This window comes from Malurus melanocephalus, unplaced genomic scaffold (assembly GCF_030028575.1).
Source record: "Malurus melanocephalus ecotype Western Australia unplaced genomic scaffold, MMel_1.1 scaffold_87, whole genome shotgun sequence".
In the NCBI taxonomy this organism is placed as follows: Eukaryota; Metazoa; Chordata; class Aves; order Passeriformes; family Maluridae; genus Malurus; species Malurus melanocephalus.
In genome coordinates this window covers 2,088,839-2,101,747 of record NW_026623319.1, presented here as the reverse complement: position 1 = coordinate 2,101,747, position 12,909 = coordinate 2,088,839, and the positions used below count along the sequence as shown (strand labels likewise).

The 12,909-nt window shown below is 42.9% G+C and overlaps 2 protein-coding genes across 3 annotated transcripts in view; one reads left to right on the top strand and one right to left on the bottom strand.

Moving 5' to 3' along the window:
* Positions 1-1,707: 1,707 nt before the first annotated feature.
* Positions 1,708-12,605, bottom strand: NOL8 (nucleolar protein 8). Of its 2 annotated transcripts, none has more exons than XM_057368073.1 (17): positions 12,417-12,605; positions 11,720-11,903; positions 11,519-11,581; positions 10,678-10,756; positions 10,228-10,375; positions 9,308-9,376; positions 7,109-9,013; positions 6,704-6,820; positions 6,253-6,372; positions 5,837-5,921; positions 5,346-5,490; positions 4,729-4,812; positions 3,904-4,172; positions 3,566-3,692; positions 3,036-3,106; positions 2,287-2,369; positions 1,708-2,001 (listed from the first exon to the last, which is right to left on the bottom strand). In XM_057368073.1, exons 2-17 carry the CDS (start codon positions 11,856-11,858, stop codon positions 1,948-1,950), a joined length of 3,558 nt encoding a protein of 1,185 aa, XP_057224056.1. In that variant the 5' UTR covers positions 11,859-11,903; positions 12,417-12,605; the 3' UTR covers positions 1,708-1,947. The 2 variants fall into 2 exon arrangements, with proteins under 2 accessions (XP_057224056.1, XP_057224057.1); XM_057368074.1 differs by lacking the exon at positions 12,417-12,605 and adding an exon at positions 12,378-12,410.
* CENPP (centromere protein P) overlaps positions 12,551-12,909 on the top strand; it is a 111,796-nt gene continuing 111,437 nt past the window's right edge. Inside the window, exon 1 of the mRNA XM_057368079.1 lies at positions 12,551-12,624. The gene's annotated coding sequence lies outside the window, so the exon portion shown is untranslated. The remainder of the gene's footprint in view (positions 12,625-12,909) is intronic.

Genomic DNA, 12,909 nt, shown 5'->3' with positions numbered 1-12,909 from the left:
CATCACCCATTTGAGGCAGCCCCCTTGGCAGCCGACACTCTGAGATGGGTCCAAACCTTTGGGCAGCTCAGAACCAGGGCAGGGGCTCCTGCTGCAAGTGCAGGCTCAAATGCCAGCCCCGGGRCAGCCATCGAGGGTGGCACTGTTGGCCAAAAGCTGCAGTTCAGGCAGTGCCACTCCAGGGCTGCGGTCCCAAGCCCAGGAAATCTCTGCTGCTGCCTCTGGCATTGGGCTGCCCAGAGAGCTTGTGGAGTCTCTTGCACTGGCCAGATTGCAAACCTGCTCTGCATGAACCAATGTTCTCCTGCAAGAGCTGTCGGGGAGAAGGGGAATCTGATTTGATGCCCCTGCTGATCACTGCTGGGAGCAGGAGTTAGAACTGGACACCACCCCAGGCCCCTCCCAACAYCAATTATCCTGTCATCCCATGAACAAACACCTTTGACATTTAGTATTAAATGGAAAGTTTCATATTAAGCCCTTAATAAACATGTCATCTTTTCACTGACTCTGATGCAAACCCAGAGAATTCAATGGCAAGTTTTCTGTGGACCTGTGACTGGAATGCTTGAAACTCATGAGTCCAATGCAGGATGATGCTTTTTACTCATTAAAGTCACTTTGCCAGTTTGGTCCGTGATTTCCTACTTAGAAACAAATTGAAAAAGTTATTAAGAGAAGCAGAAACAATCCTTCTAGAGTTTTCTCATTCATGTCTTTGCAAACATGCTCCTGGAAAATCCACATCAACGACTTCCAGAACAATCACCTGCATCCCTGGAGAACAGTGATGAGCAGGGACACCCCATACGTGTCTGATGCTGGGGCACTGGGAGATCATCTATTTTCCAGTCTCCATGAAAGCCATCATGGGAGGACAACAATGCCTTCTCTGAACAAGGAGCCCGGCACAGCCAATGCAATGCCAGGCAGTGCCTTTTCCAGGACGCAGGGAGGAAGAGGAGGAGGAGAAGGACAAAGAGGGGAAAGTTGGGAGGCTGCACTCAGGGCAGTGCAGGGAACTCGTGCTTTGGCAAGGACTTGAAACAGAAGGAGCCAAAGGAAGAGCTTGGCCAGACCATGGCCAGCTGTGGGCACTTTGTCCTCAGAGCCATGACCCTTTTCCTTCCCCCCAGGCCATAGGAAGTGCTCCTGCCCTGCTCCTGCTCTGCCCAGGGCACCCACAGGGACTGCTCTGGCTGCAGCAGAACCAGCTGGGAGTGTGCCARCTGTGCTGGTTTGGGCACKGCTTTGGGACAAGGYACCCGAGTGCCCCTGGGCTGAGGGCAGTGCCCAGGCTGGGCCTGGCAGAGCCTGTCCACTCCAGCAGASCCCCTGCAGCATATGGGCCAAGTGGACATAAGGATAAGACCTTCTATGTTAAAATACTCACTCACCACCAAACATCCAACACCAGCAACTTCCATCCTCAATATTTATTAACGCACCCATGCAATAGAAAAAGTAAAAAATACGCTCTGTGAAGAAATACCAATTTTTCTTCCCTGTTATAGCTGTATTTTCATTAATTTCCAGTAAGGAAAGTTCAGACTGGAAATAATGCATTCTAAATACTTGTAAAGGGATGTGAAATAGGATCTCTGTTATAGTGTTAAGCAGAATGCAATTTACATATAGACACAGAGCGACCTGCTCTTTCTCAACCCTGTTCAGCACTGGACAGGAGGACACAATTAAATACTTCGTTACATGATGTAATTATCAAAAGTCCTGAAAAGGGAAACTCCCATATAAACCATAGAAACAAAAAACCTCAAACCTTGATAGAAACACTGAACTGACAGAAGAAACATGTTCCCCCTCACAAACAATAACAGTTTTGGCTATTATTTTTTCCTGTGAGWTATTTGAAAGCATTTCAAATGTAACATTGTTTGACCACTTTTTCAAAGAACAGACATGAAACCCTTCTGATCTGTAAAAGATTTATTGTTTTCCTTTCACTTTCCTTTTGGCATCCTTATGCTTCTTTCGGCATTCCTGAAAATAGTGAAAATTGAACACAATATTAGGAGAAGTTTCTGACTTCACTGCTAGTCTCAAACACTTTCTTTACATACAATTAAGGAACTGGTGGTGCAATGCAAATTTAGTGTTTGCCCGACGGGACATCACAATACTAAAAAACTTTGGTTCCTTGGTAGTTACAAAATGTCAAGACCTTCTGGAGGTCCTGAATTAATTTCCCARKCAAATTCACAGCTGTGTTCCCTCCCCATGCTGAGCTTCCAGCCAGTTTCCARGGAACAGGRGTTACATACTCACATCAAGCAATAATCTTCGTCTGTCTTCCCAACTCTCTTTTTCTTCACTGAGGTCTGTTGATCTACAAAACAACTTTGGGCCCTCTGCACAAAACGAAAGAATCAATTAATGGGGTTAAACACTTGTTGTAATGCTCATGAACAACACAGCAATCAAGTCAGAAGCTCTACACTTCACATCCTTCCTATTCTCTTGCTCCCCACCACAAGCTGGCTCCAACAGAAAGGTTCTGTCCTACAGCCCGGTGTACAGGAAAAGGAAAGGCAGCAGCAGTTTTGCTGAACATGCTGAAATGTAAATTGCAGTGAAACAGCAGCTGTGTCATTCAAAGCTCAACACCAGCATCCCACATCTCCCCCCAGACTGATGCCTGCTAAGCATTGAGATCTCTGTTTTAACACACCCTGTCARTCAGGTAGGCTGGAACATTGCACTAAGATTTTATATATGCCTGAAAAGATCCAAAATGTTGCAGTAACTTGTCAAGTGACTATTTCTTTGCTAAACACTACAATTCCAGACACCTATTAGGCAATTATATGAAAGAAAACAAAGCCAGGCAGCAGTTCAGCCTTTTTTCACAAGGACATTCTTGCAGCATTCTGTCACAACTTAAAGCACGAGAAAGGATGGCAAATTCTGACTACAAGYCATTAATAACCAGGCAGCATTTTTTTCCTCACTGAATTCCAGTAAGAGTTTAAAACCAAAAAACAAATACAAAAGGGGGTGAATAAATTCTGTTGTACCTCTTAGGCGTTCATCATCTTTGAAGAAGAAGAAAACTCTAGCACTATCTGTGTGCGGTAAAGAAAGAAACCTAGACAAACAGAAAGGGATTTTAGCATCCTAAAAGGTAATATCAAATTCCATGAACACAATTTAAAGCTGCAGTTCCTCAGAGAAATGGTATACACTGAAGAGCATTACTGCAGAGTAACCAAATACAGCCTTCTATTGAAAACCCCACTTCTTGAAAGCAAACTGACTGTGTCTTGGGCTTTTGGTCAAACTCAAAACTGGCTTTGGTCAAACCCAAGTGACCCAGTTCATTTCTTGTGCTCAACTTCCCTCTTTCTGGATTCGACTTCATATCAAATGGGCTSCTGGGGTTTTAGACTCTGCAGCACAAAKGGTTTTCCAAGATGACTTTCATTGCTCAGAGGTGTGCAATGTCCCATTTCCTGAATGCTGCCATTAATATTCCCATAGCATTAGTATTCACATAGCATTCCCAACTACTGAAACCAGGTACACAAAAAATACAAATAGGACTTGCATTTCTTGGTCCTTTTCCATTTCTGATGTCTCAGGCTCATCATCACCCTCAGAACTGCTGTCTTGGAAACGTGGATCCTCTTGCCATGTCACTTTTACAGGTTTTATTGTTTCAACTATATAAGGCTCTGCAATAATAGCACCATCAAAGAAAAAAAGMCAAAAGCAGATTATTCCTCTACTTGCCAGTAAAAATTCCTATTTTCAAGTGAAATTCTTACACTGGAGAAGACAAATTTAACAAGGACAATAACTTCCCCTCCCAGATTTTCTGAATTACATCTCTGCCTTGGTATTTTCCACTTTGTTCTATGGATCTCTTACTCATTCTGCTGTTACCTTCTTTGATGCCCTCCTTCTCCGTGTCTCCAAAGAAGGAGAACTTGAAAGACTCCTGAGCTGCGTCACTCCCAGGCACAGGTCCCAAATGGTCAGSTGGGGCAGAGTCCTCYGCATCCTCTTTGTCCCAGGGTATTTCCTCAGTTTTTTCWGGTTTSTTCTTTGAACATCCAAACAAGTCTTTTAAATCAGCAGCAATGTCGTAATAGATTTCTTCAGACACTTGAGGCAGTGTCTCACTCTGTTCCTTCTTCTTCCTTTTAGCTTTACTGAAATSAAGATTGTTCATGGATAGCACCACAGCACATGTACCTGTCAAAGRAAGCTTCCCYAAGAGCCACCTTGCTCTTCATGCCTCCCTCAAGGTATCCAAGCACATTAAGGAGTGGTTCACTTTCAAGGTAAGCAGTGGGGAAACATCTGAGGTTTGAGTCTAAAGRCAGGAAAAAGTGTTCTTTTTAATTGCCACATCCTTGAGTGACTTCTCACTTAGTGTGGGGTAASATAGARATCAAGGCATTGAGCAGAGATTTCTTATGCTTTTCTCACAGGCCTGCAAACCTTGAAGTCCCTGAAYTGACCTTTCTCACAACCTTCAGTAATGATAGAAAATGCCATGCAGAAAACGGGGACTAGAAAGAAAAGATGACACTACAAGCTGATTGTAGTGATCACAGTTCCTATTTTATCTTGATTTGAGCAACCACAGAGAGAACTAAATTAAAACCAGAGCAATCTCCATAGTTTGAAACTCAGTATGTTGCTACAACCATATTTCTACGGAAAAAAAACACCACAATTGCAGTTACCAAGCTGTAACACTACCTCTTCTTTTCTGTAGCACTTGGTTTCCTTTCAAAAGCTGCATGGTCCTCTCTTGTTGGATCATAACGGAGSGCATTAATATCTCTATAAAAGAAGAAAGGAAAAGAAACAGCATTGTACATTCCAAATGTCTAACTGAAAGCTACCCCTAGCCTTTACACTCAAACCCAAATTCACATTGRTTTCTTTACCAAAAAAGGTTGAAATAGATAAAAAATGTAACTGGCAGTTAGAAAGCACCCTCTAGTCAGTGTCTGGGTCAGGAAATATATAAGCAGAAGTGGATTTAATCAAATTGTGATATTTCAGATAAAACAATTCTCACTTGCGTGTTATGCAGTGAGATTACACTGAACCTGATAATGTCCTGAGGAGCTACATAAATACAGCTATTCTTATAGATATGGATATATTTCTTCCAGTACTTCCAGTACCAAACATTGCATAAATTCAAATAGTCCAAAAGGAGCAAAAAACCCAAAACAACAAACAAGAACCCATTATGCCTGCCCAGATTTCAAAATTGAAAGGTTTCAGGGTCTTTCAGCTTCCTTCCTTAAAAAAAAAATCTCAGCCTTCCTAAACCTCCTTCTTTACTGATAGTGRATGATTCATACTTGAATTTCTTCACACTCATGCCCGTTTTATTTGGCTTGGGCTGTTCCAGATTGATATTCAGGATGCTCCCCAGTATTTGCAGATTTTTCTTTTTCTCTGCAGCAAGCTCCTCTTCTTCATCAGCCTTCACGCTGTCTGTCTCTCCTAAGAGAAAGATAAATGCATTCTATTTTCTCTGCTTTGCCTGTAATGTTGGATGTATAACATTTACTACAGTACTAGGATAGTCTATGTCTAAGAACACGTCACTTCTCTTATCTTAAAGCTACGTAGAAGCTTTCCCCCTTGCACTGTAGAAAACCTTTAATTAGAAATGTCACAGGCATCCATTTCTTGGGAAAATCAGAGCATTTAACCTGCTCCCCACRTGCACACAACTGTGCAACTCCTTTGCCACTGACCTATGCTCTGCAGAAGATGGCAGTAAAGCAAGAAAAGCTGCTGAAAGGCTCCATGGCTACCAGTGACCAGGGAATGTGATCAGCTTTACCTTCTTCCTCACTGTCACTCTCAAGGAATCGAGCATCCATGCGAAACCTTTCATCGGCGCCAAAGCGGGACTGCAGCTTCAAGAGCTGAACAAATGAAACAGATGCTATTAAGCACTSGAGAAGGAAAACATCATTCAGTAACTTTTTTCTTGCTACAACTATGGCAACACGTTCTTTACTTTTTTGTAAAGGCTTTTCATGCCTTTTCCAGTAATTTCTTTGTATACAAAGACAACAAGGTCAGAGAAACTCCTCCCACTCCCCACCACACATTATTTCCTCCATTTAAGGGCATTCTAGCATAAATTCATAAAAATCAAATTCAGCAAGAATGAAAAGATACAAGTTATGTTCTTCTGAAGTGCTGTTATAGAGACCTAAAGGAAAACTAAATTACTGTAATGGCTTCACTCACTTTTTCACCAGCTTTGCCTTCAAACTGGGGCTTAATTTTGAATCGCTCATCGTCCGTATCCTCTTGCTCATCCTCACTGCTATCAAACAGTCTGCCTGAAGGTTTGGAAGCAGATTTAGCCTTTGTTGCACAGAAAGAAAAGAAAAGCAGCTGTTTTTATTTAAGTTTGAGAATATAAATCAATACTAACTTTGTTCATGTGCTCTCCAGTTTAGCTGAAAAATTGGATTTCCCACACAACCAGCTCGCTCCCTGATCTGATCCATGTGCTACAAATTTTACTTTGAACACACACCTTTCACAAATGTGCTTTACAGTTATAACTATTCAATTTCACCATAGGAAAAATATCCTTATTAAGGGTAACTCAGGTGTTACAACATGAGATAGTTTGGTATAAAAATTCAGCTTTCTGATTRTATCATACTCCATTTTCCCCAGTAATACTTACTTCTCCATGCATCTTTCCCAAACTTGCATCTTTTTTCAACATCTCATCCACTTCAGCTTCGTTTTCCACATCGGAATCGAATATGATGTGTTTGTGCTTTCCTGCTGGCTGCCTATCCTGGGAAAGAGTCAATTGTCAAATCAAACATTTCAAATACTTGCTGCACTCAGACATGACTGTATGAAAGACATTTCCATGACACAAAAAGAGCAATCTGCTATTCCTCTTGCAACTCTACAGGTATTCCAGGGATTAGTATGCAGCATTTTGTATACTCTCAAAAGAAAACTGGCAATGTCATCAGAAATTCCAGACTATGATTTTAAAACATCTTATTCCACATGTATTCATTACCCTTTTCCTTGCACTGTGGACTATTCAGGTAGAAACTGGAAGTGTAATTACCAGATTTGAAAGAGCTCCTTGAATGAGTTTCTTCTGCAATTCCCTCTCTCTGTGTCTCTCTTCCAGTGCTGCCAGCCTCCTCTGGTTGTCCTGGAGCTGTTTCTCTATTGTACTGGGCTCCTTTGAAGCAGCAGCATGACGAGAAGACTCCTTATCCTCCACAACACTTGTCTTCTCTTTCTCAACTTTATTACCTTCACATTCTGGATTTTTTTTACTTGTATTCCCTTTTAATGTTTTGGAAATCAATTTTGGGCGCTTCAGCTGCTGTTTAACATGTTCCTGGGCCCCTGCAGCATGACTGTCCGTGTCACTGCTCCCATCACTCTCACCCGTWCTGGCAGCAGCAGCTTCATGCTCTGAATTTTGGTCTTGTAGAGAACTCACACCTTTGTTCTTCCCTTGCAAATGAGGCTTGGAATCAGGGAGTCTCTGACCTGCTGAGGAGGCAGCAGCTGATAGCTCCTCATGCTGCTCACAAGGTGCTTTGTGTTTCTTTTTGCTGCTGGCTTCAAGTGAGCAYGATGGACGGTTCTTTGGCTGATGTTTAGATGACTCCTCCCCACAATATGATGTACAAGCTTCAAGTCCCAAACTTTCTACAGATCTCTTCTTTAACCCAGTGTTGTCTTTACTTGACTCTTTAACACAAAGGGACCCCATTCCTCTGAAGGGCTGATATTTCAAATGTGAATTATTTTGTCCCTTGGAGTTTTCCTCAACAGCATCCTCTTCCCCTGCTAAAATATCAGCCAGCACCTCTTCAGGACAGATGCTTTTTTTTTTAACTGCAGGGTGAAATTGAGAAAGTTTTTGTTTATTTACAATACTATCCTTGGGATTATCTTCAACGTTGGACTGACAAGAACTCTGTGCACTGCCTGACCCCTCTGCCAGTGCATCACTGTTTTCTGTAGCCAATGCTTTTAAGTCATCCAAGGTAAGGTCTAAGCGGTAACAGTTCTGCATCATGGACTCATAATCAGAGCTGATTTCAGACTGCCCTTCCTCAGAGTCTGAACAAGAGCTGTCACTGTCACRTGTCTCTGTTGTACTGTTGGCTGCTGTACTCTGCAAGGCAGCAATTTTGGATTTTTTCATTTTCCCTTTTTTTTCAATGCATTTTTCTTTTAAATTGCGAGTTTTCAGTGAGGAGCCATTTACCAAACCACTTTCTTTTTTAGCTACTATTTCTTTATTTTTCACCTTTCCCTGTTTAGAATCTTCTGGATTTTTACTTTCAGCAATAATTTCATCTGTGTCTGCTGAATCATAACCATTATCACACTCCATAGTCTCTTTCTCTCTGCTACTTCCTTTGATAGCTTTCTTTGTGGCATCTGAATTGCTTAAGAACCAGTGACTACTGTATTTTAATTCAAAATTATCCCCAACAATTTCCAAGTSCTCACTTTCAGTCTCAACACTTCCAGCTTTCTGTCTTTCTGTCTCTTTCTTCACCATAGCTCTGATCTCCTCTTCAGAATCAATGTCACTATCCGAAATGCTCATATCATTTTTGGCTGTAATGCCATTGGCTTTGCTTTGCTCTGACAACAAAGCTCTCCCTGCTATTTTCCTACCAGGCCTCCTTGCTGGAGGCAGTTCTGACTSCTCACTAGGTTTGGGGTGTGATCTGTGCTCGAGCTGTGGTGAGTCTGTGTGTTTGGGGTGTGATGGGCACCCAGAGGATGGAGCTGCTCTGCTCAGGGCCTCGCTGCCCAGCTGCCTCAGTTTCTTCGGTGGTTTCCTGATGCCAGGGGACTCCCTTTGCCGCTTCCTGCTCGTGCCATCATCTCCCCCTTCCAGGTGCCAGGTGAGCTCAGAGACAGGAGCTGCGTGTGCCACGTCTGGCTCCAGCTTCCTAAGGTTATGACAATACTTGGAGGGGTCATATTTCACCACGTTAAGTCTGAGTTAAGGATTTGAAACATTGATTCTGTCAGCAGACTTGGGTCTTTATGAACAGGCTGAATTCTGCAGGAAAGGACAGCAAAAACTCCTTTTTCATGTCATGACATAAAATTTTAAGCAACTGACTTTGCAGTGCAAAACAATTATACAAGTCACACAAATTTACTGCAAGATTTACATGGGGGATTCAGTAAATTAAGTGTGACAGAGAGGTAAAAATTAAGACTGTTAATGACAAAAGAAAGAAGGGAATTGTGTCCGACCCAAACAATAAGAAAAGGATATTTTATTTTTCTGTTGATTCCTGAGGTGCAGGATAGGCAAGACTCTGCCAAATTTTCCAACAACCCATTTCTAAAAGAAAARAAAAWWAWYMRKKKTWAAAAAARARTGGCARTAACTCTGGAATAAAACAAATGTTTATTCAACATAATAAAGAACCACAAGTAACTAATTCATTTTTGTTTACTCTCTTTAATGAGCCCTACCATACAACTTGGCCAGCTTCCTTCTCAAAAAYAGAACAAACCAAAGCCAACCAAAAAACTAAATTTCAACAGCCTACAAATGAARAGTGGTAAAAAAGAACTAAATTTCTTTACAAGTGCTGTTTTTAATACAGGGCTTCTGGTTTATGAATTAACAGTGCTAACTACAAAGACAGGATCACTATCATTTTGCTCTTTTCCCTTTTCCCACAAAAAAAAACCCCTTAAAAATCCTTCCAAAACCATTCTGTGCTTAGCAAAGAGTTTTGAAAACTTTGTGGTAAATATAAATTTTGTTGCCTAAATTTGCATGTCCAGTGACTTTATTCTTAGTTTTGTAAGCACGTGCAGACCCTGATCTTGTGTTGAAGCACAACCCAGCCACCARAAGTTATGTGGTGGATAGAAATAACACATTCTCTTCACAAGCTTTTAAGGGTGACACAATATTCCCAACATAAATGAGGAACAAAGCAYTTCCTCATTTAACATGGCAAGACAGGGCAGTATGATCATGATTATTTCCAGCCATTGCAAAGAATGACAGGAACCTTCTTGTCCACATGAGAGGTATTTCCTCAGAGAACTTTTTACAACTTGGACTGTGAGCCTTAGTAGTTAAGTTTCTTTACATAGAGCATAAATTTGGCATGAATTTAGATGCAATGAATTTGCTCTTTGTTGTTTTAATTCTCTTACACATCTACCCCACCATACCTTATGATCTGGCACCTCTGTACCTGGTACAGCTCTCATGTGAAAGTCYACAACTCCAGTCTTTTTCAGTGATTCCAACAGACACATTTGGTCATTGCTCTGTGGTTTTTCTTTCTGCAGCTTTGCTTCCTCCCTCTCCATGGCGAGCCTGTACCAGAAAATACATCACACGTGGAAAAGGGTCTGCCCAGGGGCAGAATTAGAGCTGGCAGTGATCCCCTCCCACAGAACAGCAACCACTCACTACTCAGKGAATTAACACCCACCACCTTTAAGGGAATAATGATGCAAAACATCATCAATGTTGCAGCATCAAACATACATCAACAGCCCACAGGGTCTATAAAAACTGAAAGAGTACAGAAGATGAAAGTACAGCCATAACATTATCAGATAAGCAGAAAAAAAGGTAATTTGAGCAACAACATACATTTAAAAATTGATTTCTACCTGTGCAAAAAGCTTTCTTTGGCCATCTCTATTTGCAGTGTGCCCCCTTTCCATTTTGTTTTATTTAAAATTGACATGCCTGCAAAACAATGAGATGGGAAATGAGTATTTTCTATGTTAAAAAAGGCACACCACAGACTCCACTATATCTCTTTCCATGAGAGCCTGAGGCTCCCTGAGCATGACCTTCTACCTGACTGCTCACTTGGGTTAAAGTTGTATCTTCAAGGTCCAGTATTCAAACCTTAACTCAGAAGGTCTCCATCCAAAGTTTTCACTTATGACAGCATTCCCCAGATACAGGGGCACATTACAACAGAAGCTTCACATCAGCTCTTCCTCTGGGTTTCAATTCCAGTGTTTTATAGACCTGATAAAAGCATTTGAAGCACATTTCCTACACATTTTCATAAAAGGCTTAGAACAAACMAACAGGTTGCCCAGAGAAGCTGTGTCTGCCCCATCCCTGGAAGTGTTTAAAGCCCAGTTGGACAGGGCTTGGAGCCACCTGGGATAGTGGAAGGTGTCCCTGCACATGGCAAGGGCTGCAATGAGGGGATCATTGAGGTCCCTTCCAAGACAGACCATTTTATGAGTCACTGAAACTCACAATCACCTATTTCAGTCATAAGGAATATTTTCAATCTCTTCACAGCAATTTCTGAAAACTTCAGCAAAGCAGCTTCCATARAACTGCAGCTTAAAGAAAACACAATCAACCTGGCAAGAGAATGAAAGAGGCTCTGCCGTGACCACAACTGGATGTGACAACACTGGATGAATTATCAGCATTGTGACTTGGCTCAAAAACACATCTAAGTAAAAAAAAAAATGTACTTACATTTTTTAAGATCTGCATCAGAAATGTTGACACTGATGTAGGCAAAGGTTTTCACAGGGTTCCCTGATTAATAACAAACATTAAGTTAATTCCTATGTAGTTTCAGTGTTTACTTTAAAACTGAAGTGTCTCTGAAGCAAAAATTCAATTTCATACTCCAAATCAAAAAGCAATTAATTTTTAAAAGATAAAAACTGTTACCCTGATCATCTTTCCTGGTAATAATCTCTGCCTCCAAAACACGCCCAAAYTTCCCAAATCTTTCTTCCAGCTCAGCCTTGGAAACCGTATGGCCAAGCCCTCCAACATACAAACGTTTGGAAACTTGTTCTTTCTCCATGTTGAGAAGTCAAGCTGTCACACTCAGATCACACACTCTGTTTCTCTGCAAAGAAACAAAACAGTTCACTGACACTTATAGAGATTATTGTAATTAGAATAATGAATCATGGACAAATCAGCGCATTAGAAAACCAAGAGAAACCTTACGAGCAGAGCGCTCCTTTCATCTGCAATAGGAGGCACGCTCTCAGCGCAGCGACAGCAAACCCCGCGCTGCTGCAGGAAACCAAGGGGCAGGCATTGGGGATTTTTTAAAATCCTGAACCGTGTAAGTGCCAGGGCTCTTTACGATATAACCCAAAGGTTCCCTACGGAGGGGACGCGAGCCGCCCACAGCCCAGCAGAGCACAGCACGCCATAGCGCAGCCTGGCGCAACCTAGCCTAGCCTAGCCTAGCCTAGCCTAGCCCAGCGCAGCCCAGCGCAGCCCAGCGCAGCCCTCCTCTCCCGGGAGATGCCGAGGGACCCCCGGCCTGAGGAGCCCCGGTACCCCCGAGGTGCCCCCGGCCCTTCCTCACCACCGCCATGTGCGAGCCTCGCAGCGCCACACAACTTACCTTCCCCCTCGCAACTCTTCCCAGCCCTCACTCGGAAAACAGGGTTCCGCCTCCAGGGGCCGCTGCATTCTGATCGGCTGCCCGTCTCTGCTGGGTTCCTGTTTCCAGCCGGTCTACTGTGGTGTGAACACAGGGGCTGGGTCGTGTGACAGCGGCCGCTTTGAAAGTAACAAACCAGGAAGAAAAGCAGGGGCATTTTCCGGAAAACGTGAGCAAAAATTAACGTAAACAACAGGACAGCCGACAAAACAACGCTTTCCCCCGTCATTTTGGCAAATAACTGGGAGTTATCCCCCAGCGGTTCTGTTGTTTGACAGGGAGGGGAAGGAAGGCGCGGCCTCCCCCCCCGCTCGGGCAGCAGCTGTGGTAGCGCTCGCGGAGTGGCGCGCGGTTCGAAAAGCGCGGGGCGCGCGCGCTGAGTCTGAGCGCTCCCTTCCCTCAGCGCCGGCCCCGAGCGCTCCCCTCCTTTCCCCGAGCGCTCCCCTCCTTTCCC